Source organism: Diaporthe amygdali, assembly GCF_026229845.1.
Source record: "Diaporthe amygdali strain CAA958 chromosome Unknown NODE_43_length_333103_cov_65_012416, whole genome shotgun sequence".
NCBI lineage: Eukaryota > Fungi > Ascomycota > Sordariomycetes > Diaporthales > Diaporthaceae > Diaporthe > Diaporthe amygdali.
The window spans coordinates 1-15,598 of record NW_026517063.1 but is presented as its reverse complement, the minus strand read 5'-3'; the positions used below and the strand labels follow the sequence as shown (position 1 = coordinate 15,598).

Here is a 15,598-nt window from a genome sequence, read left to right as displayed (position 1 = left end):
CCCTTTCGCGGAGTTCTATCTTGTCTTCAACCACAATGACGAGTGTATCGTCAACCGTTATATCGGTAGGGGGCACTCCCACAATCTTCTTGCCATTGCCCACGCCTTATCCTTCTGAGGAAGGTTGCGGTACAAATGTCTATCAATTGACGAGTACGGCTCCGACATTTCTTGCGTGGGACCCAGTCTATGGCCAGAGTGTTACCGATGCCACGAGCTGTTTCCCTCCCCAGGTCACGACCTGGTGGCTTCAGTCCTCATCGGCATTGATATACACTGCTCTCGGCCCCAGCTTCGCATGTCCTGAGGCGTACTCGACGGTGTCCACCAATTATGTCGCAAGCTCAGTTCAGGAGGTCTACTGTTGTCCTACGTATGTACCCAGTGGCTCAAGTTTGAGGAACTCAGCCGAAGGAAATCAACTAACAGCCCAGTTCATTCACTCTCCTATACGCCCAGCCAAACCAGGGCGAGGCCTTTCCTTCACAATGCACATCAATGCTTACGGAAGGCCAGACGCTATCATGGTTCACCGGCGTGACCTCTAGTACGAGCCGCTCGACGACAACCGTGTTCACTTCCGCCGCTACCATGTTCGCCGTGCCCGTCAATGGTTTCAACATTGATACAAGCAGTCAAGCTGGCTCGACAGATACTGCCGCAGCGGGAACAGCACAGACGACGGCTTCATCCTCGTCGTCTTCGCCGTCTTCTTCGTCCCAATCATCTTCCGCATCCTCTGCTGGGTCGTCGAACCTGGGGCTCAGCATAGGTGTGACACTGGGCGTTGTCCTTGGGATCCTGCTCTTGGGAGTAGGGGCGTTCGTCCTGTGGAGGAGACGACGAGCGAAACTGGTACGACCGCTGTCGAATGGTGCTACTAGTAACATGCCACGGGAGTCTACAGTATTTGAGTGTGAAGGATGGGTTCCGAAGAGCACACAGACTGCACACACCAGTGAATTGAGCGAATTACCCTTGAATGGACCGAGGTCTGTATATGAGTTACCACAAGGGTGGGAAAGATAATGTATACTAATTAATTGAGTCGCTGGGTATCACAAATCACACCCATTCGGAGTTGGTTTCTCCTAATGAGCTCCCCGAGGTTGGCGTTCTGAGCGTTGTGTATCTTTTGCGGTAGAAGTCTCGTCTAAGCTCCCCTAACAGCTGCAAAAGAGTCAGCACAATGTCACCAGATCAGTAAGTCTCCAATTCGACGAGACAGAGCCTCACGTGAAACTGAGTTTCTTTGTGCAGCGGGCTCACAAGCGAGGCAAAATCTTTCCTACCATAGTGGGTAGATATAGGGGCCCAGGGGACACGATGTACGCACGCATGGCTAGAAATGGACAACTGTCAGCCCATGCTCAATTGCAACCCTCTTGAAAACATCGGTCAGAAACAATCCCATGTCCACCCAGTCTATTTGGCGAGGCACCCTATCAGAGATGATTCTCGTATGAGGCTGGCCCTCTGTCCAGAGAGAATAGCTGTGTGACTGAAATGAAGGCTAGACTACCTGTGGAGGCCCAGAAAGGGACGTATTCCTCAATTTTGCGACTAACACCTCGAGGGTAGACAGCTGCCAGCCAGAAACCTAGTGAAATGATCTGATTCATTGAAGTAAAGAGGTAACTAGCCTATGAGATTAGAGTCCCATAGGAGTTTAAGACAAGCACAAACACTTTCAGACCACAATTTGTACCCAAGTAAACGATACGATGTGAAAGATCCTGAGTATTTTAAATGGAAGCAAGGCTCTATCCGACTGAACACTTCATCAGAAGGATGTCTCTGTATAGGTGGATTCTTTCGTTTAAACTGAGCCGTCCTATTCGGTTTGCCAAATTTTGCAAGCCAGAAGTCAAAATACTGAACTTCTGGGCTGTACTCGTATAGGTCGTGTCCTCCGGCCCACCGAGGTTCTCAGTCGCGCTTTTCCAACGCTGCCTATCAAGTACCCTATCGACGCGTTCGAGTATATGACATAGAGCCATACAATGGCCGTAGCATATGAAGCGGAAACAATAATTGGGCTGCGCTCAAGCTATCGCAGATGACTTCCGGGGAAAGTGCCTGTGAGAAGAACCCCAGCCAATAGTACCACCTGCCCTGATCATCCTCGCTTCAATTTTGCTGAGTCCCTGGAATAATTGGACATCGAACGCAATACCTCAAGGAGTCTATTAGTGTTACGGTACCCACTCCTCTGGCCCCCTATCAGAACGCCACAGGTTCGCCTGTAGCCCGTAGCCTCTTAACTATCCTCTCTTTGCGCAACAATAAGTTTTTCCCAGGGATTCTTGTGCGATCGCGTCATGATTAGTAAAATGAATGGCACTCTGAGTCCCAAGTGGCGGGAAGATCCCATATTTTCGCTCGCACATTCCGGTAGTGTTCAGCCCCAGTCTTCACCTTCCTCGCTTTGGCATAGGTCACGAGGTCCGAACTTCGTCAGACATATGCAGGGCCTCACCTCGCAATGAAGCCTGCTTAGTGTGGTGGCCACCTGCCCAGAGATCATCTCCCCCTTGACCGCAGGAACATGGCCAGCCTTCCAGCGTGCCGACACTTGTCGGCCAAACAAGCAAGCTCTCGACTCAGGCTTGCCTGGTCTCCTCTAGATTGGTTCAGCCTATAGCCTCGCTGAGCTGCGTTGATTCTCTGTGTCTGTAGTCCGATCTTTCATCACTGAGCGAGACCTTGCGGTATTCGGATTTGTCAACACGACGGACATGTGGGATCAGGACAACATGTTGGCCATTGGGTTCATTTTCGTGCCGCAAAATTCCCATTGTCGATCAATGTCAAGCCTTAATGACACCAAAGTCGAGGGCACAAGTATTGCTCTTTTAAGTTATCCGTTCGTCAAGGTTGATATATCTGTGTGGTACTCCAGCACGGGCTGGCCTTCCGAGGGGTCGTTGGTACGCGGCCACATTGCGACGGTGGCATGGACCGGATCACTGGGTAGGTCTAAGTTGGATCTTGCATTGTGTGAGTCCGTGAGTCTGAAGATTGTCGTGATGGGCCAAGCTGAGAGAGCATAAGCAGCAGCAGGATCGAGCGGACCTTGCTCAGAACTGTAGCTTGGCAGGGCTGTCCGTCCGCACTGAGATACGCATGGTACACGTATGGATGCCGGTATGAAGGCAGAAGGACGGCCGTTCCGGATTGTCTGGGAACCCTGGCAGTAATAGAATTGGTTATATCATAGTCCATTGAGAGGAGAGAGAGGCACGAGGACATTGTTCCTGAAGACCTGAGCACCTCAGTCGTCGAAGGAAGTGAGCTGGCCGACAGGGGTCCATGTAAGTCGGTGGGGGGCGCAGGGATGGGAGCTGCATGCTCCCAGCCTCCCTCTTACTGCTCTAGACTTTTAGGCTTCTCTTTTCTGCTTAGGTAAGCAAATGCTCGGCCGAGAGTGGCTGTCTTGCGGCTACGTCACTGGCTAGCTATGCAGGAACCACTTTAAGGTGGGGAGGTACCCGCCCGCGCTAAGCCCAATCGGGGACGGTTGCTGCCCCAACCTCCGGAATTTTGTTTACGGGATCCTGGGGCAGAGCACAGGAGCATCAGCAGCATCCTCCACCCACCGCCTCTGTCTCCTCTGTGCGTTCCTGGAGCCTCATTGAGATGGGTCATTGACAACCAAGTACCACCCCTGGCCTGGCCGCAGCTAATCCTGTTGCTACGGACGACCAACAGGTACATACATGCCCACCCCAGCAGCCCCAGACAACTCGAAAAAAAAAGTGGTGGCGCAGGTTTGGGATTGCTCTCCTTGGCTGTTGTTGTCGACCGTCGATGCCGCCCAATTGGCACTACGTAAGGTACATCCACTATCCACTCGTGCCCTGCCCTGCCCTTCCTGCAGGCCCTGCAAGCCTGCATGCTGGACCGAGCCGGACCAGAACCGCATGTGTATGAATGAGCGAGTGCGTTTCCCAGCCATCGCAATACTCGAGACGCCAGTCCAACCTTGTACACGCCCGTGGCATTGCGACACACGAGAGCATTCCTGCATTGGTTTTCCTCCTCGTCCTCTTTCTCTCTCTCACTCCTTCTCCATGACAACCACACTCACATTACCATTACACTTTCGACTTGCATTCCACCCGCAGCTGTAGTCTCACTGCTATCTCCATATCCATCTCTATCTCTCCTCCTCGTTGTTCACCTTACCCACACACTACCACAGTGGTGTGGCTTACCGGCTATCATCTTGTATCTCAACATTCCAGTCTGCCGCCCACCACCAAGTCAACAAACAGCGCCGTCCCGTCTGCTCGGTTCCCCGAGCCGTCCTTCATTCCAGACAGGCACTCGCCAGTCTCAAAGCGGATCCTGTCAACAGTAGCAACAGCACACAGCAACACCACCTAATTCCCACGGCCCTGACAGCGCGATCCGCCAACTGGCCCGCCAGGGCGCCTTCGACGTCCCTCCGGCTCTCCACGGAGGTCGGCATAGGGATCAGCAGCGGCGAAGGTCACCGGCGGCAACATGGCGAACGAGAGGTTCAGAGTAGGATGGTACCGTACGTTCGATCGCCCACCAGCCGCAACAACATTCCAGTCCCCCCAAAGCGTCTTAGAAGCCACATGGATGGCTTCACAGAGACAGAGAGACAGACAGACTAGCTAACACACGTTCTCTAGGCTTCGTACCATTCCTCGGTTACCACCATGTGTTGATGATATTAATAGCGATAGCAATTATCCTGCTATGTAAGTGCCTACCCAGCGTCTCCACAACGACTCCACGCGCGACAACGCCCTGAATCAGGATGCGAGTAACAGGTGACTGACTGACAATATCTCCCTCCAGCCCTCCTTCTCGCAGGATGCTCATCATCAAGTCCGCTCATCCCCGACATCTTCCTGATATCCCTCTACTATGACGACTACACGCCGCGGCCCGACACGGCCCAGGTCAACTACGCCGCCTACTCCCAGATCAGCAGCCTTGCCGGCGACGCTCACCTGCAGGCCCGCGTCGGCTACTTTGGAATCTGCATCAACCCGGATGGCGGTAGTTGGTTGTGCTCCAACAACGCCACGGCCTTGGCTCAGGAGGTCTCGGTCGACCAGGACCCCCTGAACCTCATCTGGCTCGCCAGCCAGTTCAAGGACTCGATCGTCTTCCCCTACCTCATGTGAGTACTCCTCTACGCTTAGCTCCGACTCATAGGCCTGCCGAAGCTGACCCTGCCCCCAGAATCATCGCCATCATCTTCGCCTTCATCTGCTTCCTGCTCCTGGCCACGTTCCCCGGCTGGCACGAGGAGGAGGACAGCGAGGGATCGGACCGCGAGGTGAAGCCGTTCCCCAGCCGGCCTGTGTCCCAAGTGGCGCTGGCCATCATCTTCATCGCGTCCATCTTCGTGCTGGTCTCCGTGCTTTGGCAACACACGGCGTCCGTCGCCGCTAGTACTATCGCCGAGGACTTTGGCAATGGCAGCGTCAAGTCCGGCGTCGGCACTAGCGCCATGGTCCTCGGTTGGTTCTCTTTCACCCTGCTTATCATTGTCACCATCGGTCTGCTCGTCATGATATTGAGCATAAGGGTGCTCAGCCAGCTGGCTGATTAAAAGGGATCACCTCACTCTCTGGAATGAAAGAAGTCCCTGGAGAAAAGAAGGATGGTGGGAAGGCGCAATTGGAAAGATGAAACGATGATGGGAAATGCTATGATAGAAACGGGTATGAAATGGGAAAAACATCCACACAACAATATGAACAGGTCATCGTGTACGAACGGAAGGGAATGCCACCTCCCATTTCCGCATTCCATGACGACGACGACTACTCTACAACCTCCACCTCCTACCTACCCAATACGGTATATAATGAATGAACGGGAGGACACGATGACGACAAGGCCGCACGTACGACACGAAGTGGTCGGTCCGGGCAGGGCAGGGCGGGACAGGGTTGGAATGGAACGGGCGGCACACGTGGATGGGGCAGGGAACATGTACATGCACAAAGCAACACACTCTGGCCCTCTCCGTCTCTCTCAACCACGTCTCTACCAACAAACAAGAAGGCCAGCTCCAGAAATGGAATAACCGACCAAAACAGGCTGAGAGGGGGAGCAGAGATGAGGAGAGAAGAGCCAAAGAAAGCAGCATCTGGGAAACGGAGTTTATATCCATCCACAAAGGAGAAGGGGTTTTCGGTTCATGGTTTGAAAAAGAAAAACCAACCGCCCTTTTTGGTTTCTGTGCGACTTAATTCAGTTTATTGCGCTTTTGTTTTATTCCTTCTCCTCTTTTAAACCTTTCTGTTCGCTTATATTTGTATTTCCCCGTACCTTGTACTGCCTTCGAGCAGCGTATTTGCGCATTAGGTCACTAGGATAGAGAGGATACCTGCTGCTGTCAGCCGACGAGCAAACATCGTTGGCGAGCAGGCACCTAAAACAAAAAATGAAACTTGAAGCATCAATCAATAATCAATCAATGGACCCGTCACAGTTCCATGTCATGATCCAGCTCATGAGGAAATAGGACTCCTAGGTCTCATTAAAGAGATGCTTTCTTAGGGATTCTAGGTACACCATGCTCATGTGATGCATGCTTCCGGCCTCCAATGGCAAAAAGGTACCAGTACCGCCTGTCCATGATATGCAATGCCTTTTGGTTATTTATACGCCAAACTCCGTCCCATGCTCGCTATTTCAAGCCATATATATATGAAAGCAATCCCGTGGAGGGATAATCAGCACCTCATCGAGGCCGTGGGAAGGGGTGCGCCTCGGTGTTCAGCACCCAGTCGTCCAGGCTGATGAGGTCAGGTGCCGAGTACAGCAGGTAATAGTACTTGAGCGTCTCCGCCAGCCAGAAGCTCTCCATGGAGTCGATGGGTGTGGTGACGCCGTCCCTGCTGTTAACCTGGTCCACAGCTGTGGCAGCGACCTGGCTATGCGTGTGCTTCACCACCGCCTGCCACATCTTCCATCCCTTCTCCTGCCAAATGGGGTCACCAGTAATCCGGTACATGTACCACACGGACTCAATCGCCTCAGGCCTGAGTTAGGGAAAAAGAAAAGTCAGTTCAGTGGCCCACAAAAAAACAATGGCGAACGCGGGAATGTGTAAGCTTACCGCAGGATGTATCTCTTATCACCAATCCGCGTAAAACCTGCTGGAAGGCCCTCGCTCATGATCAGATTCGACACGTACTCCTCATGAGTATCAGGCTTGACCGGCCGTGGCGGCAAATTGATGGCAGCCTGCTCGATAGGCACCTGACCCACTGTGCCACCAAAAGCATCGGAAGATGAAGAACGGCCCGTAGTCTCGTCCAAGCGATTGAGTTCCGCCTCAAGCTTCTTCATCTTTTCCTTGATGGCCTTCTGATCCAGCGTTAATGGATCCACAGAGATTCTGGGAGGTTCGACATAGGATGCGTCAGGTACTGGCAAGAGAGAAGCCTCCTCGTCAAGGTCGCGCTTGACAGGCCGGGATGCAGCGTCGTCAGGGCGCCTCGGAGAGCCGTCTGCGTTGTTCGCTGGAATACTACTGCCGCCATGGTTCGCCCCGCTGTACCCAGCCGGCACACCTGGCTCCGAGTCAACCTGCCCCGTCTTCGGCTCCGTCTCACCTGGGTAGCGGGCTCTTTGGGCCATCTCTTCTACTGCTTGGAGTCTCTCAGCTTCTGTGCGCAGTGCTTGTTGTTTCTCGGCCTCCCAGAGCTCAAGGCGCTCGTAGTAATTCTCCATCTGCTGAACCCTCCATTCAGGGTTTGGGTCCAAATATTCATCAGTCCATAATGTTTCGTTCCATTGGCAGTTCTCGACGTTCTTGCAAGGAGCAACATGAGAGTATTCAGGCATGATACCGCTTGGCATCGCGGAATATGCCCAGACACATCCGTCTGTGAGACGCTTGCCGATCTCCAAGTCGTCGGGCGAATCGAAAATCTTCGCGCCGAGGCCGAACATACCGCCGAGAAAACATGTGAGATGTGTGACCTCGTACTCGTACATCATTCTCTCGGCTAGTTCCGTGTCACGGCCACCAGATACCCTGATCTTGGCGGAGAAGAGAATATCGGGGTCATCCGGGACCATGGGGCGGAAAAGAAGCCACTTCTTGACTGCAGCGACCGTCTTTTCATGCATTGTGCGGTACTTGGGCTCGAGGCCACCCAAGAGGAGATATTGCTTCGGGAAATATTCGTAGGCAGAGTCCTGTGATCCTCCCATGGAGTATGCCTCCATACCAGGAGACGTGGTCAAATTCGAAGCCACACAGTCCCAATCAGCAGGGAGGCCGTTTGCCGCCAGCGGCTCAACTGGCTCATGGCTCTGGAAGCGGGAGCTAGCACCAGCTCTGTGCGGAGGGGTCAGATCTGGTGTCTGGCCAACGTTGCGAGAAGGTGCCCCATCCCGTGCATAGCCGTCGTTCACTTGGCGTTTCTCAACATTTCTAAAGCCGCCAACATCGGGGCTTCCTGCACCGCCTGGCTTAACCTGGAACTCTACACTGGGCCTTCCCTGCGTTGACGCGTGGGTCGCCCCTGAGCTTCCAGCAGCGGGTGGGACGTATCCCTCAGGTTCCTGAAGGATAGCAGTCTCGGCCTGTTGCTGAGCTCGGAGGCTGGCCTCCTTGATCGCCGCGGTGGCTGATGCGTTGCAGCCAGAAGCGTCCACATTTTCGGGGAAGATTCCAGCAAGCGTGGGGGCTGTCTCATCGTCGCGGTTTTGCCACTCTTCTAGAGCGTCTGTAATACGGGCAATAGCATCGTAGTACTTGTCTTTTCCAGTCAATTGAGCCAATCTCGTGAATTCCATGGACAACGTGCCAAGCTCTGCTATGCCGGCACGTGTGCTGGCTCTTTTCGGCTGAGATGCAAAGGCCGGCTTCCACTTGTAGTACAGGACAGGCATCCTGTTCGGCGTGTCGAAAATGCCCATCAGGACCTCGGCTAGTTCGACCGCCTTCTTCAGAAGGAGTGGGTAGTCACCTTTGTGGCCGCCACTGACGTCGTATGCGGCAAGGAGTCCTCCTAGATATCTGATGGTGGTCTCAAAGACCGGGATCTCGTTACGATGCGGAGTCGTGGTGAAGTCGATGTCCTTCAAACCCTTGTACGCCGAGTCGAATTCCTCCTTCAGGCCCATTATCCAGAGCGTGTCCATGGCGTCCACCAAGGTAGCCGCCCAGCCGCAGAAAGGGTCCTTAAACGACATTTCGATGGGTACGAGCTCGTCGTGGCCAAAAGCGAACTTCTCGTATCCGTCCCAGGCGTGCTTCATCTCTGCCTTGACCTGCGCCAGGCGGTCCTCCCGCTTCGCCTTTTCTTCGGGGCTCTCGGAGCCAAAGTTGTGCTGGACCCTGGGGATAGACTTTGGTTTGCCGGTGGGCAGGGGAATGAAGGACTCCTCGGGGACTGGGAACCACTCTGGTTGCTTTTCCCAGTAGATGGTAGTCGATGAGGTAGTGGGAGCTGGGGGGCTGTCTGGGAACCTGCCCGGCGGATCTTGAATGTGTAGGGGCTCGTCAACTGCGTGCGGATAGGCATCCCCAACCTTGCCAGGTCGGCGATCAGGGATGAGAGGGGTGGGCGGCTCGGTAGTGGCAGGCGGCTCCAGTTCTGGACGCCTCCCTTGGTCAAGTGGTGTCAAGGTCTCCTCCAGAGTGGGAGCAGGCGGCAGGGCAAAGCCATCCTTCACTTCGGTGGTGGTCTTGAGACTGGGTATCTTGACCTTTTCTTCGGCAACATCTGGGGCGAAAGTGTCCTCGACAACTGGTTTGGGTTTCTCGTCGAGTGGCTTCTGCACCTGGTCCCGCTGGGCGGCCTGAGGCTCTGGGTTGGACTGGGGGACGGCTTGCTGGTAATCGAAACTATTGTCCCAAGCCGAGTTGACAGAGACTCGGTAGAGTAGGAAGACAAAGACAAAGGCGCACGCGACGAAGACGCGGTACCTCCTAAGACGAAGCATCTTGCAGGGCTGGCGGCGGCTGGGCGCCGGGATCGTCTCGAGGGTGAAAGAGAGGAGGCACTTTTTGGGCGCTCAGAGATGTTGCGACAGGTGTCGCGCAGGGTGGAAATCAGGATAAACAATTTGACATGTCAAGTAGAAGGATAGTGGGAGCAAAGGAGTGGCGAGTCTGGGCGCGCAGGAATGTGTACCGGGCTGTACAAGTGCAGGGCGAGGTTGTCGATGCAGACGGTTGTGGGGGCTAGAGGAAGTGGACGAGGTTGACGATCATGTCGTGGGATGATGCAGGGAACAGGCGCAGATCGCAGGTCGCAGTCAGATTCGAGGACAGACAGACATGAGCTGCTGTCGTGCTTGGACTCTGTGGTCGCGTGGTCCGAGGAAGGAGAGAAGGAGGGGAGGAGGAGGAAGAAGAAGAGACAGCGACATGACAGATGCGATAGGAGAAACACAAGAGCAGTCGCGAGACAAGGGAGCAGCCAGCCCTGCACGCCCTGGCAGCATGATGAGATGGGTGGATGGATGGATGGATGGATGGGTTTCTCGGGTCTGGGATGGAGCCAAGACAAACGACGGCTGCGCTTGCTAGCAATAGACAGAGACAAGAGCTGGGGGTAGGTGCTCCGTGCTGGCTTGGCACCGTCTCACAAGGGCAAGAGGGAGCTAGGGTGGACACACACCTTCCCTCACTTAAGCATTCACTAGAACGGTGTTGGCACTGGCAATGGCAAGGCAGGACCAGGAAAGGGCAGGACTGGGCATGGCACGCGACCTTTGAGACCGAGGTCTGTTTCCTCGTCTGTGTCTGTGACAGTGTCTAAACGGAGTGGGCTATGATAAGAGCAGTAAATGGCATGTCTTGCGATGAATGTCCATGATACCTAGGTACCTGCAAACTTACATAGCTCAAAGTTACCTCAGATGCTCTACGGTCAAGACCGACTGACTTTGGGCCAAGCAATTTCTACAGACAAAGGCGAAGTTCAAGCAGGAGCCCAAAGCAGGCACACACTCTCTCACAGACGCAGCAGGGCACAGCTGAGAACCGGCAGGACGGCAGGGGGGTAGGATGGCGAGGATGGGGCCGACTCAAGCACCGTTCTGTTTCTCTGTCGTTCTAGCCCGTTATGGACCACGGCCACTGCCCGAAATGGCAAGTCGAAACAACAAACCAAACGCCCAGACACGCGGACACAAGGGCACATGGGCACATGGGCACATGTGCACACACTATCGAGAATATTGTAAATAGACCCTTGGAGGGGCTGGAAGCAGGCTGCAGGAGTGGCTCTTGTCCTCCACTCTTTAAGCTTGTAATTTGGCTCAGCTCAACACACGAGGGGCAATTCAATCTTTTCTTCATATAGCGCAGTAGTAGTCCACTTAGACAACCAAAATGTGTGTAAATGTGTGTGTGCATGTACCAATGTGGCACGAGAGCACCGTAGCACCCGCGGGAAGGGGCCACGTAGTACATTGCACACAATGAACTGATGACCACCCTCGGATGCCACCTTCCGCTCTCACCTCTGTGCTTACCAGTCCCGAATGTCTGGATTGGGTAACCGCTGCATCAAATATCGATACTCAACCTCGACGTCCGACCTCAAATCGGCCATCGCCCCCAACTCTGCCCCTCCAGCTTGACAGCTTCCCTCTACTTCACCTCAACCCCACTCCCCTCCACATATTGTAGTCTATATTTATGTGGTAGACTATCAGCTTGGCTCGTATCGTCCGTCTCGCGGACCACAACCGAACAAACACACCATATCCCCATGCTTGGCAAATTGCTACAGGCCCCATCTGCCCCCCATCCAAATAACGCGGAGTACCGAGTAGCCTCGCAGCCCGCTGCCCATGACTCCATTTGTTTTAATTTAGGGGTCCAGCGCCCGTCTTCGTCCTTTGTTCCACCTACCTGTGGTGCTTGCTTCTTAGCGTCGCCTGCCCGGACGGCGGCTCATCTCCGGCTGACACTCTGTGCCATTATTGATTTACCCCACCAATGCACGGCTCAGAGCCACGTCTCGAGCCTCCTCCGGCCTCCTCGGCAGTCGCGTGACTCCCAGCCCGTGAACCAACTGGGCTTCCCCTCTTAGGTGCCATCTCGAAGCTGAATCTCAGTATGGCAGATCAGCTTCAGGCCCGCGCGCGGCAGTGAACTTCCGCGTTTTCCATGGACAAAGGCCGGGATATCAGGCTCCGGGGCCGGGCCCGTGATTCGCGCCCACCGCAAGTCGTTGGGTCCCTGAACGCTGCCATAGTCAACTCCTCTTCACCTGGTAATTTCTGCTCCGCTGATGAGAGAATATGGAGGTAGTTATGCCGTCTCGAGTCCAAACATGCCCTCCCTGAAGGTGAAGGATGCTGTGTGGGTTGGCGAAGTCGACTATCAGGATCCGGCCGGCGAGTGCACTCACACGGGCCGCCTGAGGCTCTAGCCGGCTCTATCGGCCCTGGCAGGAAGTCGCTATGCTGATCCTCGCTGGGGGAAGTCTTCCTCAGGATCGCCTAGGTGCTTCTCGTGGCTGCGCAGCCGGCGCCAGATCCTGACACCTGTACCTTCGGGACAACTCCAAGTCGATGCGGTGATGAGTGGCAGTCACAAGAGCGGGCGCAATGGCTCCCAGCCAAGCTTTATGAGGGCAGAGATCAGCGAATGTCTGTGGGAAATGCCATCCCGTTGTTGTCCAGCTCGGGATCCCCACAAAACAGCGGACTGGCGAAGGCTCGGTCCGCTAAGCGACTTGTTGGGCCGCACTCGGGAGCTAAATTATGAGTCTGAGGCGTGAGCTCCGTCCGGTGTACACTCTCTTGCAACGGCACGCCCTGCTTCATGGATTCCACAAACGTGTTGTCGACCTGGTGGCCCTCGAGCGCGCATTCGCTGAAGCCGCGCAGAGGGTCTGGTTGGCTTGTGAGGATTCTATCAGTACGAAGGAGGAGCATCACGATGTTACCCTCGCCGGCGACGCCAATGGGAAAGTCGCTGGCTTCAACGTAGACATGCTCCAGGAACGGCTTGGTATTTAGTGTGCTGTGCCTCAAGCCTGCAGGAGTGGGGATCCTGTATTGGTTGGTTTCCCTACTGGCGTGGTGCACCTGAACCAACAGTACATACCAAACCATCGTGATGTAAGCACACATCCTCTTCTTAACCAAAGGTCCTTCACTTCCCTTCCAGCTGGCCAACAAGGCGAGCATCTCGAGTAAAAATGGCCGTCAAGGGGACTATCCTCGTCACAGGGGCAAATGGTGGCCTGGGCAGTGCCATAGCAGAGCAAATCGCCTCGAAAGCCGAGCTTTCCACCTACCACGGGCTCTACACCGTCCGAGACACGGCTCACGCGCCGGCCCTTACATCCGCCCTTGAACACGGCACCGCACACTCGCACGATCTCCTAGCCCTCGATTTGACGAAGCTCGATAAAGTTCGAAGTGCCGCAGAGGATGTCAACGTGAGTTCGCCAGGCCCAGTCGCCCATGCTCCAGCGACATCCTTCTCGTAGACCCGGTGGAAGCATTTCAATCTTCGCACCTGTGGTAGAAGTGACCCGATGCTAAAGATGCACTTCACAGAAACGAGTTTCCACAGGCGAAATCCCGCCGATTCGCGCCCTTATCCTAAATGCCGGCTTCCAAGACTTCGGCAAGCAGTCATGGACGGACGATGGGCTTGATACTACCTTTGCCGCAAACTATCTCGGCCATTGGCTCCTCACCCTTCTCTTGCTGAAAAGCATGGACAAGGAGGCCGGGCGAATTATCGTGATTGGAAGCCAGGGTCACGAGTGAGTGTCTACTTTCCAACTGTTGTTCTCTGTCAAGCAGTCTTATCTGGTCTACCGAGTATTCCGAATTTGAATCAGTGAGGTTACACTGGACTATAAATGAAAAAATGGCATACTCGTGAGAACAGTATCGCGAACAAAGGACCGAGACTAATCCATGGCACAACCGCGCAGTACCAACGACCCCCGAAACGCACGCACCAGAGCCTTCGTAGACCAAAAATACAAGACCATCGTCTCCGACGCCGCCGGCTTCGACGCCATCGCCAGGGGCACCTGGAGCCCCGCGACCGAGGACGCGGGCTTCCGCGGCGGGTTCCGCCGGTACGCCGCCTCGAAGCTCTTCCTGGTCATGATGCAGCACGAGCTGCAGGCGCGGTTGGACGCGGACGTCAACGCCGCCGCGCTGGGCGGGCGGATCTGCGTCCTCGGCGTCGACCCGGGCACCATGTCCAGCGGGATGCAGCGGCTCGCGCCGTGGCTGATCCGCGTGCTGCTCTTCCAACTCATCTACCCGCTCGTTCTCTACTTCAACCCGGACAGTGGTGCCGTGAGGACGCCGCGACGTTCCGCGGGCGATGTCCTGGAGGCCGCGTTCGGGGTTGGTGAGAGAGGCGAGCTGCCTAAGGATCAGTATTTTGATGGGAGGACGCTTGTGGAGACGGGCGAGGAGTCGAGGGATGCTGTGAAGCGAGCGTTGGTATGGAGGGAGACTGTTAAGTTGGCAGGTTTGAAGGATGGTGATACTGTTCTTGCTAATTGGCCGTAGGTCATTGGGCTTGATCGATGTTTGCTTAGAGGTGGCTTCGTGAAATGGCGGACCTCAATCGAGATGCCACTCTGGGGCCGCCTCATCGGGAATTTTGGGCCACACGAGCTCTTACATTCTGCCATAACTGAGATGGTCGCTCAAGGGGGTGTGGCTCTAGGGGACCGGAGTGAAGCCCTCACGTCACATTGTTCCATGGTCATTTCCCCAGCTCATATTGGGATGGAACTGGCCGGTCGCAGGTGCCCAACGAGCATTAGAAGAAATGGCCGGGCTTCATATTCCCAATTCGGAGGGGATTAGCTAAATACATACGCTCCACAATAACGCCTCAATTTCAAGACTGTACTTAAATTCCACGACCACCCAGTAGGCCAGAATAGGAAACCGACCGCGAAAACCCTGGACCTTCAACGAAATATTGTTTTTTTTTCTCGACAACCACTGAGTATGTGTCGATTTTTGATCATATCGAAATCGCCAAAGTGAGATGCCGATCCTATGAACGCCAAGGAATTGGTTAAAGGCTGAGTGAGGTTGTGGTGGTTGGTCAGGTCGATCCGGCGCTTGTCACGGATGACAACGCGCGGGGTCTCCTCGTCCTGCGGTCCGCGGAGGTCGTCGCCACCGTCACGGTCCCCTCGCACGTTCCAACGGCGCCGGGAAGGTCGCCCGGGGAGCGCCCGGCCGGCCGCGGGTTGACGGCGACCGGCGGCTACTCACGGCGGATTGCGAGTCTGATAATGCACTGATTTTGGTGCTGAGCTGGGGTCGGGTTTTTGTCCTGACAGACTGCCACCAAGCTGACACCCTTATGCACACAGGAATTGCATAAACCACAGTCGCAATTGTGGTGGTAGTTGCCACAGTTACAACTATGATGGCAATCGCCACAGTTGTAACTATAATGGTACTTGCCCCCAGTCACGACTATGGTGGCAATTGCAACAGTCGCAACTATGGTGGTAGTTGCCACAATTACAACTATAGTGGCAATTGCTACAGTCGCAATTGTGGTGGTAGTTGCCACAGTTACAACTATGATGGCAATCGCCACAGTTGTAACTATAATGGTACT

At 54.8% G+C, this 15,598-nt stretch overlaps 5 protein-coding genes across 5 annotated transcripts; 3 read left to right on the top strand and 2 right to left on the bottom strand.

Annotated features, from left to right (window-relative positions):
- Positions 1-35: 35 nt before the first annotated feature.
- J7T55_000005 (uncharacterized protein) lies at positions 36-1,617 on the top strand (the record flags this gene model as incomplete). Its single annotated transcript, XM_053134211.1, has 4 exons — positions 36-373; positions 435-855; positions 1,171-1,203; positions 1,582-1,617. 4 exons carry the CDS (start codon positions 36-38, stop codon positions 1,615-1,617), a joined length of 828 nt encoding a protein of 275 aa, XP_052987906.1.
- Positions 1,618-4,509: 2,892 nt separating this feature from the next.
- On the top strand, positions 4,510-5,596 carry J7T55_000004 (uncharacterized protein; the record flags this gene model as incomplete). Its single annotated transcript, XM_053134210.1, has 4 exons — positions 4,510-4,543; positions 4,665-4,733; positions 4,834-5,161; positions 5,224-5,596. The coding sequence occupies 4 exons, from the start codon at positions 4,510-4,512 to the stop codon at positions 5,594-5,596; spliced, it is 804 nt and encodes a 267-aa protein (XP_052987905.1).
- A 1,140-nt stretch (positions 5,597-6,736) lies between these two features.
- On the bottom strand, positions 6,737-9,957 carry J7T55_000003 (uncharacterized protein; the record flags this gene model as incomplete). The annotated part of the gene is made up of 2 exons (XM_053134209.1): positions 6,737-7,037; positions 7,115-9,957. 2 exons carry the CDS (start codon positions 9,955-9,957, stop codon positions 6,737-6,739), a joined length of 3,144 nt encoding a protein of 1,047 aa, XP_052987904.1.
- Positions 9,958-12,612: 2,655 nt separating this feature from the next.
- On the bottom strand, positions 12,613-13,089 carry J7T55_000002 (uncharacterized protein; the record flags this gene model as incomplete). The annotated part of the gene is made up of 2 exons (XM_053134208.1): positions 12,613-13,027; positions 13,082-13,089. The coding sequence occupies 2 exons, from the start codon at positions 13,087-13,089 to the stop codon at positions 12,613-12,615; spliced, it is 423 nt and encodes a 140-aa protein (XP_052987903.1).
- Positions 13,090-13,175: 86 nt separating this feature from the next.
- J7T55_000001 (uncharacterized protein) lies at positions 13,176-15,272 on the top strand (the record flags this gene model as incomplete). The annotated part of the gene is made up of 4 exons (XM_053134206.1): positions 13,176-13,418; positions 13,540-13,751; positions 13,926-14,447; positions 15,047-15,272. The coding sequence occupies 4 exons, from the start codon at positions 13,176-13,178 to the stop codon at positions 15,270-15,272; spliced, it is 1,203 nt and encodes a 400-aa protein (XP_052987902.1).
- Positions 15,273-15,598: the final 326 nt, after the last annotated feature.